The sequence below is a fragment of the Notamacropus eugenii genome, chromosome 6, assembly GCF_028372415.1.
Source record: "Notamacropus eugenii isolate mMacEug1 chromosome 6, mMacEug1.pri_v2, whole genome shotgun sequence".
Lineage (NCBI taxonomy): Eukaryota > Metazoa > Chordata > Mammalia > Diprotodontia > Macropodidae > Notamacropus > Notamacropus eugenii.
The window spans coordinates 19,905,718-19,923,770 of NC_092877.1; the positions used below are offsets into that span (position 1 = coordinate 19,905,718).

An 18,053-nucleotide genomic window follows, 5' to 3' on the forward strand; every position below is an offset into this window, starting at 1 on the left:
CACAGCTTTCAGTCTGGAGCAAGATGGTAGAGATGTCATATAATACACTGTGAAAGTCTGTTTGCTCCCTAATAATATCCTCATCTAGTACACTCTCTCTTCATTTATAGATGCAGGCAGTACATGCAGGTGAAATTAGTTCCTGAAGAGCCTAGAAGGCTGAGCCTGGAGTCAGGAGTTCAAATCCAGTCTTAGACATTTACTGGCTGTGTGACCCTGTGCAAGTCACTTAGCCTGGCTGCCTCAGCTCCTCATCTGTAAAATGAGCTGGAGAAGGAAATGACAACCTGTTCCAATATCTCTGCCAAGAAAATTCCCAATGTGATCATGAAGAGTCAAACACAGCTGAAAAACAACTGAACTCTAAAATCTTTTAAGGAAGCGAGAGGCACAGTGGACACAAGTGGGGAAGACCTGAGCCCTCAGACACTTACTGGCCGTGTGACTTTGGGCGAGTCACTTAGCCTGGTTGCCTCAGCTTCCTCACCTATAAAATAAGATAACAGCACAGATCTGGGCTGTTGTGGGGATGAAATGAGGTCATACTTTAAAGAGTGCTCAGCACAGCATCTGGCACAGAGTGAGCGCTATGTAGATATTTATTCCTTTCCCTTCCCTTTTCTCTTTGTAGAATGGATGGAGAAGTAGCCACACAGATTGACAGGTGTTGGTTTTTGTGTTGACTGTTTGAAACACACGCGCGCACACGCGCACACACACACACACACATGCATACAGACACGAAATTTGAGGGGGGTTTTCCACTTCTAAAAGAAAATATCTGGTGAAGACGCCATGGCAATTTTATCACCTCCAGTACCTATTTCTTCCACACATACTTAATCCGATCTGGCTATTTTTTCCATCTGTGTTCCCCTCAGTTTCATTTCCTCAGAGAGGCGGTGATGTGGGATTCCATATTCCTTGATGGAGACAACAGACTGCTGTAATAATCTTTGGAAATCTTTCCTTTTTTGTAGTCCTTTTCCCATTTCCATCCTTGAATGCTGTAGGGATGACTTTGCTTCAACAGATACCTGGTCAAACTTTCTCCAGGTTTTGTCCCTTTCTTAATTTCCCAGCTGTTGGTGTCCTCTTTTTGCCTTTCTTTGCATCCCTGGATTTAGCACACACTTAGCACAAAATAATAAAAGTCCGTTGCCTTGACCTAGGTCTAAGTCTTGCTTCTAACACATACCAGCTGTGTAATCATATACAAATCACTTCACCTCTAAATGGCCCCACTCAGCACTCTAAGATTGTTAACAACAGAGGATTTCCCTACCTGCATTGGTAAAAGAACTTGTTATACAGAAAACATCTGTCATGATTAGAAGTAGGCTATCACTCAGAATTTACAAAGAACTTTTCTTTGTACTAATATCCACTATAAACTGTAAAGTGCATATCCTCTTCCTTTCCTACCTGGCTGCTTTAGTTTGGTGCTGCTTTGCCTTTTCCACTATGCCCAGAAACCTCATCACTGGGGCAGCTCATCTTCTTGGAGGGTAGACTCAGCCTCGGTACTCACCCCTCACCACGACCATCTGCCCCTGACTGGAGGGCAGAGCCATGAACTCTAACACCTCCGTTTAAAGAGAAGGCTAAGGACACATATCTCCTCATTCAGTGCCTACCTCGCTGCTCTACTTTGGGACTTCTAGGACTTCTCTACCATGCATCAGGAACCTGGTCATTGGGAAATCTCATCATCCAGCAAGAAGGAATAGGCCTTGGTAGTCACATCTCATCAGTGCCTACTTCTTCCCCCACCTCTGCCTCCTTTTGTGTGCTATTTTTCCCCATTAGATTGGCAGGGACTGCCTTTCTTGTATCCCAGGCACTTAGCACGGTGCCTGGCACATGAGACACTAAATAAATGTTTACTGACTAACTATTGAAACCAGAAATATAGCATGATCCTCACTATAATTTATTTATTCTGCCTGTGTAGTAAAAATGCTTATGAGATCAGAACTCCTAAAATTCCAAGAAAACAGAAACTAGACTAGCCAGACTCAATAAACTCACGGATGAAAAAATGTGCAGCCTAGCTGACTTCTGCATAACTTTCAAGTACTAAAGCTTGGGAGCATTTATCTGAACCAAACACAAAGTTCCTTATTTTAGATTTGGCTAGAAATTTTTTTTGGAAATTATAATCTTAAAAAAAATTAAAACTGTGAAATATAGAAAGCAATCTAATAGAATCTATTCTTACTTTAAGGTATACTAGAATAATTCCATTTAAGCCTGTGAACCAAAGCTACCAAATACATTAATATTTCAGGGTTTTTCTTGAGAATGATGGAAAAACAAAACAAAACTAGAAGAGTCAGATCATCTATTCTCCCATCCTCTCCTGACCCTCACTTACAGGAGTCTGTTGCTCATTTTTAACCCGCTGTTGGTCTAAGCTGCATCTTCACCAGAGTCAGATGCTGACTTGATTTTGGATCTCGGGAGTCCTGTCTCTTCAGACATCAGGCTTCTACTCAATTTCACTGATCTGCTGTTAATAGTAGACATGCTCCGGAGTGGCAAAAATGCAGAGTGACAAGGGAAGCACACACCCTGCAGTCCTGAGGGGGCAGTTTCACGTGAATGATTCTTAAGAGCACTGGGCCCCCACCGCCCTCCACACTGTAAAGCTGCATCATAGTTATAGACAGAAGGAGGGAAACCACAAGACTTTGGGGGTGTCTGTGAACTAAGACACACTTCTCTGTCTAAGCTGGGTTTGGGACAGCATTTTTCCTCGTAATTAAATCATGTGAACTGTGATTATAAGAACCAACAGCCAGGCATTCAATGGAAGGACATAAATGGAAATACTTCTTACTTTTCTACTACTGCTTTAGAAGGGTGCAGAAGGAGAGAGATGACCACATATGACTAAAATAAATACATGACCAGCATTCAGGCCTTCTTTAAAGCTAATATAAAAATATTTGTAATGACATAATTAAATTTCCAATAGGCCTCAAAAGTAAGTAAGTTTACTACAGTCACAGAATTTTAGAGCTAATAAAGGTATTTTGAGATGATTGGGACAACTCCATGTCACCACAATGGAAAATAAGTCACAGGGAGCTATGTCACATGATCAAATCTGGTCACCTGACCAAAGTCAGAAAGCTAATTAGGCCAATTTAACAAACAGGCACAAGATCTAGTGTTAACACAATTTTCTTATGAAGTATTTTTTACATTACACATTGGTTACAAATGAAGGAATATTTAAATTTAATGAAGCAACTTGTGTTAAAAATATACTTGTAGGTCTGGAATATGACTAACTTCATCCTACGATGTTGTACACGGACTACTCTGACTATGCTTGTCTCTCAAACTGTGTTTTGGTAACCTTGCGGTAGGGGAGTCAACATAGCTGTGAGAGAAGAGGTTTGATGGTGTGCCAATGTACAATGGAAAGGAATTCAATAACAAGCTGGAGAGACAGTGGGCTTTTATCAGAACACTGCAAAGTGTTGGTGGCTACCCGTCAATGCTGAGCCAGTGTGTTACTGGAGAGTGTGACTGAGTGTTTTCCCTACAGGCAGTAAACTATTATCAACTCCCCCCATTAGCATGGAGGGTGGATGTTGAAGGTCCTAATGGAAGGCTGAGGGACTCCTTTCCCGAGGCAAGAGGAGAAAGACAGCCTATCACTTCGTGTAACGGCAGCCCATGTGTGACAAACGTGACCTACATTTCCCCCCTTTCTTTTTCACAACAGCCTGTCGCTGTTTTAAGGAGCTATTTTCTGAGATGCATAAAGAAAATGCGTGCAGGAACTGCCTAGTTAATGTGCTTTCCACAATATTTCTTGGAACCGTTTTCTAAAGGAACAGTTTACACTAAGGATAAATTATGAAAAGCTAGCCTAAAATAAGACCAGAAGCATATGAAAAAGTGCTTAAATAATTATGAAGTATTTATAAAATGATCCTATACAGTGCTTCCTTTTAGACATTAATTATATAGTACATATACCTAAAATGTTATCAAAACATAGCACAGTATGCAGTTCAAGTAATTAGAAGAATTTAATGGAAAAGGTTTTTAAAATATTATCAAAATAATATATAAGCTAGGATAGTTTAGCTAAAACTTTCATAATTCACTCTAAAAATCAGTTCCTCAAGCTTTGCAAGTGACAATTTCCTGTCAGTTCCATTAGCTTCCCAACATACACAGTAATCACTACTAAGAATAAAATGTAATTAAAAAACAATGACAGAGGAGGAAAGAAGGCAAGAATAATCCGGCATAAAAATGGCAACCCTGGAAAATGCTACTTCCCAGTGGTTGCAGACCCTCCTCCTGCCACTGCAAGCCGGCGCCTCCATGGGGACCTACCGCGCCGCTGCAAGTCATACGCTTTTCTGGTCTCTTCATTTCCTAGAATTTTCCATGCCTGACCGATTTCAATGAACCTCTGCACACGCTCTTCCACAGCTCCTGCTGGCACATCTGTGCTCTGCTTGTCTGGGTGATACTGCCAATCAAAGAGAAGGGGGAGAAAGTTGAGTGGGACAGGTGGGGGGAAATCAATAAAAAATCTAGGATGTATTTGGAGGAGGGTGATGGGATGAAGAAAACTCGACGCCAAGGGGAATGAGACAATAGTTGGGCACAAGAGACTGCTGCCAGTTGAGTTAGACCACTGGAGTAGCTACTAGCCCACCAGTGGCACACTATGTCACAAAGTGCAGAGAGAGCATTTTCTGAGTACTTTGCTGATGGAATCACTGGTCTCATGGACAATTTACCTAGACTAACAGAAAAAACAGACACCTGCAGAAGAACAAAACACAGACCAGAATAGGATGGGGGGGACACAGGGGGAACACTTACAAAAAGTATTTGTAGACAAATTCATTAAAAAGTGACCACAGCTCAGCTGCAGATCTAATTACATATGAGCAAAACTAAATGAGATTCAACTATCACATAGGCAAAATGGTGTATAATTTTCATGTAGCTTTCTTGAATTACTTTTTCAAAACCTTTAGTTTCACGTTCTAAATATTTCAAGCTATAGATTACTGACCATATTCATAAAATGGCTGTTCAAAGACAGATTTAGAAGAAACTATTAACAAAAACGCACAATGGAGGAATGAAATTAAATCACCTTGTCAGGGAATCCTTTCTTTCTGTATTTTATGGAACATATTTTAGGAGGGTCTTTAGATCACTAAATTCCAACTGTTAACCATCCTAAGGCTTTGCCAAAGATACACATTTCTGTCAGTTTAAACAATATTACAACCTTCTACAAATGTCTGGTTTTTTTTTTTACTTTTTTCCCTCTCCAATGCTCTGTCATTGCGCTCTCCAGGCTCTCACATCCTATTCTATCATTCTTTTCTCGGATGCCTTCCTCCACTCTCACCTCTTCCTCTAATCCCCTTTCATTTCTTTTTTTCTTTTCTATCTCCTTCAGTTCAAAAGCAACCACATGGAAGACAGATAACATGCCTGCAGATTTCCAAAAACAATGAAATGAAGAAAAGTTATTCCCCTTTAGCCAAAATTCATGTAAAAAAAATGAAAAATAATAGCAGGAAATCAGAATGTGAATTTAGAAAGCACACTAACACTAACTATTTAACAATAGTAAATTTTCACTATAAGGCAAATCATGAAAAGAAATGTCTAAAATGATCTGGTTAGAAATTATCCTAGAATGTCATCTGATGAAAGGTATTTAGCAGTTTCCATTTTAAAATTAAACTCTGGAGTTCTGAGAAAGGTTAGGAAATATCTGTGGTTTTATACAAAATTTTCAAGGAAAACAAGCCAAGTAACCAGAATCATGAAATCTTAAAGAGTTGTAGGACTCTCTGGACAAGCAGTCATTAGTCTCCCCATGAAGACCTTGGTGGGGGGGAACTTCCTTATCTTCCCTGGGACAACCCTTTTTGGATAGCTCTAACCATCAAGAAAGTCTTTACAGTGACCAAACATCTGCCAACCTATAGTTTCTGACCATGACTTCTTATTCTATCCTCTGGGCCAAAGCAAAACAAATGTAATCCCTATTCTTCAAGACAATTTTTCATTTGAAGATCTCAGTCTTATTCCCCCAAATCTTTTTCCAAGAAAAAATTCCTAATTGCTCTAAGTTACGTTCCACTGATTTCTTAGACTTCGTAACATCTGTTGTATTGGGTGTACATGTACATGAATTAATGATACGTTTATACTGAGCCTTTCATCAAACATCTCATAGGCATCTTTAAATAGTCACACAGATTATTACAAGAACTACACAGCACTAATCATGCAAATTTCTGTCAAAGTGAAGCAGTGAATTATAGTGATTACCAGATAATAATCAATCAATAAACATTTATTAAGTACCTACTATATGCTGTGCACTGTGTTAAGTCCAAGGGACACAAAAAAGGCAAAATCAGTCCCTACCCTCAGGAAGCTTACAATCTAACGGGGAAAGACAACATGCAAAGTGACAGAGACAAATCAAGCTCTGTGTGTGTGTGTGTGTGTGTGTGTGTGTGTGTGTGTGTGTGTGTGTGAAATAGGAAATAATTAACAGAAAGAAGATGCTAGAATTCAGAGGGGTTGGGGCAGGTTTCCAGTAAAAGATGGGATTTAATTTGGACTTCAGGAAGCCAGTAGTTGGGGCAAAGGAGATAACAGCATTCCAGGCATAGAGAAAACACCTGACACTAAGCTGAGCAGAGCATATCTGAGGTACGTTATAAAGTGAATAGTGCCTATCCCTACCCCAGAACTACCCCTAGAATTCTGCCATCTGCTCCGAAAAGGGGAGGGCAGGAGGTGTACGGCCTCCTGCATTCCTGCAGGTACCTGGCCATCAATGCCAGAAGAAGGATTATTACGATTGCATTTGCAGGCTTGGAAACCTTTCTGGGGCGTTTTCTTTTAAATCTCCAGAAGGCTGTGATAAAACTAAACTCAAGCCCTTCCATGGCGCTTCCCTTCCGATGAACTGACTGCTCCCACTTCTTCCTGATTCATGTTTAACTCTTCAACTCCCAGTGAATGGATTTCCCCTAAACTGGGCCTGCCAGCATTGCTCCAAATTGCTTGTCTTCCTCATCATCCCTTATCTGCCACTTTCACGTTACCAAAATCATCCTCACTAGAGTAACAAATACCCAAAGCCCTCATGACTCACTCTGACCAAAGTTTCTCTACCTCTGGCTCATGAGTTATAGGGTCACTGTATGGCATATTGCTACCATATGACAAAACTTTGCCTACAAATGGTCATTTACTTCTTAAAATCAAAATCTATAAGCATGAAAAACCCTCTCTCGCTCTGTCTCTTCATTCCTACATCCTGGCTCTCTCCTTCCTTTTGCCTTTTCCTACAAAGAACACCTTGCTAAAGCTTCAGAGGATAGAGCAGTGGAGAATTAAGGTATTTCTAGATTATGGTACAGTTTGGGCTGCGGCAGCTAGGTGGTGCAGTGGATAGAGCACCAGTGCAGGAGTCAGGAGGACCTCAGTTCAAATCTCACCTCAGACACTTGACATTCACTAGCTGTGTGTCCTTGGGCAAGTCACTTAACCCCAACTGCCTCATCCTGGGTCATCTCCAGTCATCCTGATGAATATCTGGTCACTGGATTCAGATGGCTCTGGAGGAGAAGTAAGGCTGGTGATCTGTACAGCCCTCCCTCACTCAAACCAAAGTCAAGTGCAAGTCATGTCATTATTTCTCTGATGGCATGGTCTTCTTCAGCAACAAAGCACAAACACACACATAGTTTGGGCTGAGAAATACAGTTCCAGACTACTGGTGGATCCAGATGCTGGAAGCCACCACTCCCATGTGGCCTCCCCAGAAAAGTTCAACAAAATCCTCAAAGTTCGTCTATAACAGTATAACTCCTACGTTTCAGTTTCTTGTCTTACCCATGTCCCTACAGCAATGAAATAAAGCAAAATTGTATAATCAGTCCATTATAGTCAGGGTACTCCAAATAACAAAAGCTCCCAAAAAAGTCTTCTGCTGAGAACTTTTCTAAACCATCTGATAAACCCTGACAATGCAACAAGCAACAGGCATAATTCGTACTCTGGAGAAGTTATTGAGGATTCCCCACATCATGACAACTGTGTTTGGAAGTACAGATGTGAACAGTTTGGGAGGCTCTAGGACCCTACAATGTCCACTGAAATCTGAAAAAGACTGTTCATGGAACAACAGGCACCAGGCCCAGTAAACAACCCAAAGTCTTCATTGGCAGCAACACAACACTATAGGTATGAAGACAAAAATGAAATCATCCTGCCTTCAAGGAGCTCACACTCTACAGGCAACAGAAAGCATGGTTCCACTGTTGTTCTGATCTGAATGTCTTCTCTTGAAAAGGGCTTGGCAGCCATCACACCAAAGGTACTGGTCCTTCCTGAACACACCCTACCACCCTGAATGTCCCCTCACATAAAATATGAAAGAGGGCCTGAGTTTTTAAAGGCTACCCAATAGAGCCATTAAATGGATGGGGAAAGTGAATTGCAGAGATGATGCTACGACTTGTACAGGGTCACAGAATTAGTGACTGCATTAGGAAGGATTTCAAATCAGATCTGCCAACCTCCAAACTCACGGTTCTGTCTACTACACTATAGTGACTTAAGTTGGTGTGGGACAGCCTATAGTAGCAAGGGCAAGAGATCAACAGAGCTACTCCTGAAGGGATAGGGATCTGGGAACTGGTTACTCAGGAAAGGAAGACTCCAGATGCCAAGGAAGTCTACTACAGGAGAGAGAACAAGATGGGGTTGGGGCAAAAGCAGTCTTTGATGTTATTGAAATAAATAAACTAATATTATTTTTTATTTGGGACTTAAAGTCAACCAAAAAATTTTCTATATAAACACAAGTTTCACCGTAGTTGATTAGAATAATACAAGCTTAGAATGTTCTACCACAGGCTGGGCACACATAGTCCATATGAATATTTGAGGTGAATACTCCAAATTTGTGCATCCTACATTTACTTTGTGCTGTCTCAATTCTGCTTTGCTCAAAGAGTACAGCACCTTTTCTGATGTGGGCACGCCATGCTGAGTGGTCCTGTGCCAATGTCTCCCATGTCACACAGTCAAATCCAAAGTTCTTGAGAGAGACCTTGAGAGTGTCCTTGTACTTCTTCTGACCATCATGTGATTGCCTGCCCCATGTGAGTTCTACAGAAAACAGTCTTTTTGGCAAGCGTATATTTTGCATTCAAACAACGTGGCCAGTTCATTGGAGTTGCGCTCTCTGAAACATAACTTGAATGCTTGGCAGTTCAGCTCAAGCAAGGACTTCAGTGTCTGGTACCTTATCCTGCCATGTGATCTTCAGAATCTTCCTAAGACAGTTCAAATGGAAGCAATTCAGTTTTCTGGCATAGCGTTGGTAGACGGTCCACATTTCACAGGCATACAACAATAAGATCAGGACAAAGGCTCAGTAGTCCTTCAGTTTGGTAGTCAGTCTAATACCTCTTCTCTCTCAAACTTTCCTTTGGAGCCTCCCAAACACTGAGCTAGTTCTGGCAACGCGTACATCAACCTCACTGTCATTGTGTACATCCCTGGAAAATACACTGCCAAGGTAAGTGAACTTATTCACAACATTCAAAACTTCTCCATTTGCTGTATTCGATGGTTCCACGTATGGATGGTGTGGTGGCGGCTGATGGAGCACCTGTGTCTTCTTGGGTTTAATTATTCGGTCAAAATGAGCACAGGCAGCAGAGAACTGATCCATACTTTGCTGCATCTCAGTTTCAGAGGCTGCATTGAATACACAATCATCTGCAAACAGAAAATCATGCACCAACACTCCCTTCACTTTGGTCTTGGCTTGTAGCCTTTTCAAATTGAAGAACTTACCATCAGTATGACAGTTGACCTTGATGCCATGTTTATCCTCATTAAAAGCATTTGACAACATGACTGAAAACATCATGCTAAAAAGCATGGGAGCAAGCACACAGCCCTGTTTCATTCCGCTGGTGACTGGGAAGGCAAGAGAGCATTGTTCATTATCCAAAACCCAGGCATATATGCCATCATGAAACTGATGTACAATATTGATGAACTTCTCTGGGCAACTAAATTTTGACGTAATTTTCCATAAGCCCTCATGATTAACAATGTCAAAGGCCTTGGTCAAATCTACAAACATTGTATACAGACCTCTGTTTCACTCCTGGCATTTCTCCTGGAGTTGTCAGGCAGCAAACACCATATCGACTGTTCCTCAGCCCTTTCTGAAGCCACACTGGCTCTCAGGTATATGACCATCTTCCAGGTGAAGGATCAGCCTATTCAAGAGGACTCTAGCAAGAATTTTGCCAGCAATGACTAAGAAAGAGACCCTCTTGTGATTGTCGCAGGACAATCTATTCCCTTTCCCCGTACAGAGATGGCCAACAGAGGCATCCTTGAACTCCTGGGGGATAACCTCCTCTTGCCATATAACCTGGAAAATTTCACTCGGCTTTTGTATGAGCAATGGTCCACCTACATTGTAGAATCAGCACCAGGTGCTTTGCCACATGAAAGGTGCCTAATAGCCCTCAAAACCTCTTCTTCAGTTGGAAGTTCAGCTAAGGAGAGATTGACTTCAACCTGAGGTAAACGGTCAGTGGCCTCAGCATTGATTGATGATGGTCCGTTGAGAACACTATGGAAGTGTTCAGCCCATCTCTCTAGGATCATGTCCTTATCACTAATCAGTGTGGCTCCATTAGCACTGAGTAGTCGTGATGCACCATAGGTTTTTACTCCATAAATAGCTTTCAGGGAATCATAAAAGTGCTTTGGATTGTTACTATCAGCATAAAACTGAATTTCATCTGCCTTCTTACTGAGCCAGGAATCCTGCATCTCTCTAAGCTTTGCCTGTACTTTGCTTTTGATGGAATTAAATGCTGCCTTCTTAGAGGTGGATGAACTATCTTGCTGGTATATCCTGTGGGGTTCTTGTTTTTCATTTAGCAGCTTCTGAATTTCCCCATCATTTTTATTAAACTAGTCTTGGTGTTTGCGAGTGTTCTGACCCAGATGAGCAAATGCAGTGCTGTCCACCAAATCTCTGAAAGCTGCCCACTCCTCTTCTGCTCCACTGTTGCCAACTATCCTTTCAAGTTAACAACAAACTGATCACACTCAGAGAAGAGCTCTAATTGGCAAATGAAGGCCAGATTACTGAAGCTGGATACACATTTTTCTGGACTGGGTGCAATGAAGGAGACCACTGTGAAGCTGGTGTGCGTTTTGCAATCAAAACTAATCTAGTCGGCAAGCTGGTATGCCTGAAAAAAGGAGTGAATGACAGGCTCATGCCAATGCGATTGCCACTTGCAGGAAAATGCCATGCCACCATCATTAGCACCTATGCTCCCACCATGACAAACCCTGATGAAGTCAAAGAAAAATTATGTGAAGACCTAGAGACCCTTATCATCAATGAGCCAAAAGAGGACAAGCTTATAATTCTGGGTGACTTTAATGGTGGAGTAGGCTCAGACTATCAGATTTGGCAGGGAGTCCTAGGGAGGAATGGAGTTGGAAACAGCAATGGTTATTTGCTGCTGAAGACTTGTGCATCACATGACCTTCTTATCACCAACACTGTTTTCCATTTACCTAAACATAATAAAACTTCATGCATCCACCCTTGCAGCAAGCTTTGGCACCTAAGATTATGTGATTGTAAGGAGAAGAGACAGAAAAGATGTGAGAGTGACAAAGGCAATGTGTGGTGCTGGACTGATCACAGACTTATCCTTTCCAAGCTAAATACTCGCATTCATCAAAAGTGCCACAAAATGACTACCAGAAGAATTCCACTGCAGGTGGTCAGTGGAGACCTCAGGACATGTACTGTTGTGTGGGCTCACAGCTCCATTCTCTCTTCTTGTCCTTCCAAGCTGTTTTCATCAAAGTTGTGCTCACATAAATTGTTCTCCGTGTTCTACTCATTTCCCTCTGAATCAATTCATCTTTCTCAAGATCCTGACACTGTTTCAATTTCATCATTTCTTATGGGGTGAAAACATTCCACAATTGGTTCAGCCATTTCCCAACTGATGAGCACCCCTTAGTGCTTGGTTATTTTTTCTGTCGTTGCTATTGTTTTTCTTTTAATCAATGCTTAAGGCTCAGGAATTTGTTTTGTTTGTGAATATTCCCTTCCTAATAGCATCCTCTTTCTTGAGTACCTCCTGACTATATTCCTGCCTTTTTTCATGTTGAGTATGATGTATTTCTAGTCCAAACTGTGCCCATGTGAGCACATGTTCTTTTAACTTTCTTTGTCCTGCTCAGATAACAGTGAGGTTGATCTCAAGAAACTGCATACCCTTTCACCTAGTGTTACCACTACTTATCCTATACTCCCAAGGGATCAAAGAGGAAAAGGACCCACACAAAAACCTGTGTAAAAGCCTTTTCTGCAGTGGCAAAGAAGTGGGAAGGAAGGGGATGTACATTGTTTGTGGAATGACTAAACAAAATATAGTATGGGAATATCATGGGATACTATTGTGTCATAAGAAATGACAAGAGATGTTTTCCGGAAGGTTTGTAAGAATTTAAATAGTCAGGTGAGCAGAACCAGAACAATTTATATTATAACAATATTGTAAAGAGAAGCAACTTTGAGAAACTTAAGAATTCCACTTAATGACCAACTAAGCATGCTACCCACCGCCTGAGAGAAAGGAAATGGACTCATGATGAGGAATGAGATACATGTTTTTGGGCATGGACAATGTGGAGATTTGTTTTGCTAGAATAGGCTTATGTGTTACAAGGATTTTTTCTTTTTAAAATTAGATTTGGGGATTAGCTGCCAGGTCTTGACTTAGGTTCCTTAGTTCTTGAACTCTGTCTTTCTCTCTCTCTGGATGACCACAGCAATTTTTCTCTGACATGGGAGCCTGGATTTTGCTTTGACATTCTTGGGAACTTCTCTTTCGACATCTATTTCAAAAAGTGACATGTAGATTCTATTTTTACTCTCATTGTAATAGATTTGCATAGTTTTATTAATTATTTCTTGAAATATACTGTCCACACATTTTATTTTTTATTATGATTTTTAGGGAGTCCAGATATTTCTCCTTGATCTGTTTTCCAAGTTAGGTGCTTCTGGCGGTAAATGTTACATATTCTACTTTTCAATCTTTTGATTCTGTTCTAATATTTCTTGCTATCTCATGGCCTAATTAATTTCTGTTTGATGCATTCTAATTTTCAGACAGTCCAGGACTTGGATAAGGTTTACCTCTTTCTGTTCTCCTAATTCCTTCTTTCAGAGCTTTCATTAAATTTTTAAAATTTCTTTCATTTTGCACATCTTTTTAGCTTTAAGCTCTAAAGCACTGCTGTACCTTTGGATGGAGGAGTAGGACCTTCTTGATCTTGACTGGTTTCATTTGAGTTCCTCTACCATCCAGGCTAGGCCCTGATGGATATTCAGAGTGTCTTCTCAATGGCATCTCAGGACAGAGTCAAAGGAATCCTGGTACAAGTTCTACTAGAACCACAGTGGCTGTTACTTTGCCGAGTCACTTCCAAGGTCCCCTATGTATGTTTCTGATTACCTTAGGAGCTTCAACTCTCACTTTTCTTAGCCTCTGGCTTTCTCCCCAAAGATATAACTGGTATATATAATATTACTGAATTTGACTCACCCAACTGAATCTTATGCAAGGTCAACCTGAAGAAACATTCCCTTGAGATTGTAATAAATCCCTGCATTCAGCCTGAAAACTTGATTTTTTTCCACTTGGTGGAATCCTATCTCAAAAGTCACAAGGGTTACTCTGTAACTGAACGTCTCTCAAAAGTTCCCTATACCCTGAGTTTTGAACCCAAGCGTAGCAAACTCTGATCATCTAAACACTGATAAGGAGCACTTCAGGATGCTCCAGGGGCCAAGGGCAAGGCTAATTCAAGGGAAAGAGGGGTTTAGTCAGACCTCTTCAACCTTAGAAGCCCAGATCAAGTTGATATCGCCACTATAAAACCATCCCTGACAACTGTAGGCCTTTTGTCCCCTCTAAACTCCCATAGCACTTATGGTCTATAACATTCATTTGGCTATATTCATATAGTGCCTTGTATTTTTATTTAACTTTTGTGTATATCATCTCTCCCCAGTTAATTTATAAGTTACTCTAAGACTCAGGCCATGTTTAGCTACCAGCACATAAATAATATTCATCATGAAATGCCTGACCTGAATACGTAGGACATATTTTCAAGAGAATTTACCCATGGGTAATCACAGCAAGGAAGACCAGAGAAATATCCTAAGGAAGGATTCATTATAAGATAACTCAAAATAGTGGAAGTACTTAAGTACTGATATATGACAGCTCATGTTGAATTATAAGTAATTTTGTGATTATTTTACGCAAAAATTACTGTTTCGAAACTACAAATCTATAAAGCAATTGCCAATGATGGGTTCAGCACACAGAAGTTATAGCCAAAAATAAAAGAATGATTTTGAGAAACGTATTGTACAGAAAGGGATGCTGGCCGCCTTTCCTTCCAATGCTGTCTACCAACAGAGATTGAATTCCAGAGTCAGTATGAACAGAGTAAAGATAAATACGCATCTGTATACAGTACAGCCCACCCTGATCACTCAAACTCATGGGAGAGAACAGAGATGCGCACAACCCAAAACCATTGATGTCTGACTTCAGAAGGAGATGAGAGAGAGACACCCGAATGCTCACTTCACGTCTGCTCGGGCCGACCGTTAGGGGCTCACGGCAGAGAAATGGTTCTAATTCATTCACTGAAACATAATCAAAGCTTGACTCCACAATGTTTACTCAAATGTTTTTTAGTTAAAAAAACATATAACGAGGAGAAAAGCAATGGCATCAACCACTTAACAAAATACATGTTTTAACTAAGTTTGGGCTGGAAATGAATTTCTTTAGAGTTCCTCATTGTTCCTGCCAATAAAAAAATGCTACAAAGAATAATGGTGAAATGCACATTTAAGCTTATATCATTGTTACTATGTGCGTGTTCATCCTTTGCTGCCGAAGAAGACCGTGCCATCAGAGAAATAATGACGTGACTTGCACTTGACTTTGTTCTGAGGGAGGGCGGGCTGTGCAGGTCACCAGCCTCACTTCCCCTCCACAGCCATCTGACTCTAGAGACCAGATATTCCTCAGGATGACTAGAGATGACCCAGGATGAGGCAACTGGGGTTAAGTGACTTGACCAAGGTCATACAGCTAGTGAGTGTCAAGTGTCTGAGGTGAGATTTGAACTCATGTCCTCCTGACTCCTGCACTGGTGCTCAATCCACTGTACCACCTAGCTGCCCCATTATTGTAAGGCCAAAACCATTCATTTCACATGTAGGCTATGGGCTCTGGTGGCAAGTACACTGGATCAGAAACTTTGCTGCAACTTACAGAGCTTTGGTGACCTTGAGCATGTTCCAAAGCCTTCAACTTCACTTTTCTATTCTGAGAAATGAAGGAGCCGGACTACATCAGTGATTCTCAAACATTGTGTAGTAGCAGAACTTTTCTGACCTCTATGTCTCATTTGCTGGATCTTCAAGAACATGCCTCTAAAAATAGGTGTCCCACAAGGTTCTGTCCTGGGCCCTCTTCTCTTCTCCCTCCCTACTACTTCACTTGGTGAGCTCATTAGCTCTCGTGGATTTAATTACTATCTTTATGTTGATGATTTTCAAATCTATCTAATCTGCTTCAAACTCTCTTCTGACCTCCAGTCCTTTCAGACATCTGAAGACAAATGTACAGCAGATATCTTTAAACTCAGTATCTAAAATGGAACTCATTCTCCTTCCTAAACCTTCCCTATTATTGTAGATAGAGGGCATCCTCCCAGTTCCCCAGGCTCAAAACTCAGGTGTCATTGTGGACTCCTCTTTATCTCTCCTCCCTCTCCAAGCTGTTGCCAAGGTTTGTCAGTGTCACCTTTGCAACATCCCACAAAAATACCCCGGCGTCTTCTCTGACGCTGCCTATGGGCCCTCATCAGCTCATGCCTGGACTATTGCAAGAGCTGCTAGGGGGTCTGCCTGCCCCAACTATTTCCCTACTACAATATATCCTCCATTCAGCCACCAAAGTGATTTTCCTAAAGTATGTTACTACCATCCTCGCCTCTGTCCCCATCACCCCAATAAACTCCAGTGGCTTCCAATTGTCTCCAAGAGCAAATACAATATGTTCTATCTGGCATTCAAAGCCCCTTTTTGCTCTCTATATATTTGTCTGCATGTTCTCTCCCCATTAGGTGGTAAGCTCCTTGAGGGCCGGTGCTGTTGTACCCTCACAGCTTAGCACAGTGCCCAGTGCAAAGTAGGTACTTAATAAATATTGACTAATTGACTGATCACTTTGGGAAAAAAAATGGAAGAATGTATTCAGTAAGATTCAAGTTTTTTTTTTTAAATTCCTGCTGCTAATGGTAATAAAAAGGCTGATTTTTAAGGATTACTGAATGTTGGAATTCTGTTCTTTGTTATTTAGAAATGGATAAAATCCAGGAATATGGACATTTTCATATGTTTCAAATACTATATTCATCTCTACTTACTGGATAGAACATGAAAAAAAATCAGTTCTCTAAAAATCATGATTGGTTTTCTTTCTTCCAACAGTCTTCTCCACTGGACAAGTTAAATGGATGCTGAAGGCCCCTCACCCGATTTGGTCATTTATCACCAATTCTGCTCCCTTAAGAGTATACTCCAAGAAAGAACAGGACAGAAGATGGGGTGCTAAAAAGAGCCAGAAGGCCAGTTTAGCTCAATTATACAGTGTTGGAAGGAGAGTAATATATAAGAAACCCATTCAGTAGCTAAATAAGTGCCTCCTGTGTGCCTGGTAACCTGGAACCTGTTCTGGGGATACAAAAAAAGACAAAAGATAGTCCTGCTGTCAAGGAATTTACAAGCCAATGAGAGAGACAACAAGCAAACAAATGTGTACAAACTATAAACAGGGAAAATAACAAATAAAAGAAGAAAATCCTAGAATTAAAGGGTGGAGGGTTCTGCAAGGCTTCCTACAAAAGATGGGATTTTGCTTGGGACCTAAAAGAAACCAGTAGGTGTAGATGATTCTAGGAATGGAAGAGTGCCAGAGAAAATGCCCAAGGCCAAGAGAGGTAACGTCTTATTTGGAGCAAGAAGATCCATGTCATGTCACTACATGGAACAGTATGCGATTTAGGAAAATTGAGGAAAATCATCTTGGGAAAGAGGGAGAGATATAAGGAAGGAAGATCAATTAGATAACTACGACAGTAGTCACGGTAATGGTTAACGAGAGCCTGAATTGGACTGGTAGATGTGAGGAGAATGAACAGAAGGAACTAAAGTGAGAGATGCTGTGGAAACAGGACCAAGAAGACTGATAGGATATCAGATTACTGACAGGATAAATGAGGTGAGAGGCAGTGAGGAGCTGAGGGCAACTCCAAGATTGTAAGCCTGGGTGACTGAAAAAATGGCGGCACTCCCCAAAGAGAAAAGGCAAGTTTAAAACACAAAAAAGGATGGGTTAGGGAGGAAAACTACCAAGTTCTGTTTTGGACACGGCGAGTTTGAAGTGTCTATGGGGCAGCCAGTTCAAATGCCCGACATCCAGTCAGTAGAGATTCTAGGGTTTAATATATGGGTCTGAAATCCCTCTGCAGAGAGATGGGAACTGAGGAGGTCACCAAGAGGGAACAGTCAGACAGGCAGAAGAACCAGCAGAAGTCCCAATCTAACATTTTAACGGATGGGAATCTTTCAACAAAGTCTTAGTTTTGGGTAGCCAAGCTTTCAATAATAAGCTGTCAAGAGGGAAAGGTTCCCTTCAGAAATTTTAGGCTTTGTTAAGACATTAGGTTCACATGTTCTTTATATCATACATTCTGGAAAAACTGACATAACATGGTTAGCCACTACTGCCTAAAAATACGGAATTACTGTAAGTCTGAAAGTTAATGCTTTTTGAAAATTTTCATTGACAGATGCATCCCTC

General features: G+C 41.0%; 1 protein-coding gene across 1 annotated transcript in view; it reads right to left on the reverse strand.

Moving 5' to 3' along the window:
* DNAJC24 (DnaJ heat shock protein family (Hsp40) member C24) overlaps nt 1-18,053 on the reverse strand; it is a 69,894-nt gene that overhangs the window by 17,100 nt on the left and 34,741 nt on the right. The window contains exon 3 of the mRNA XM_072619252.1: nt 4,363-4,501. Within this exon, the coding sequence (XP_072475353.1) occupies nt 4,363-4,501 (139 nt within the window). The remainder of the gene's footprint in view (nt 1-4,362; nt 4,502-18,053) is intronic.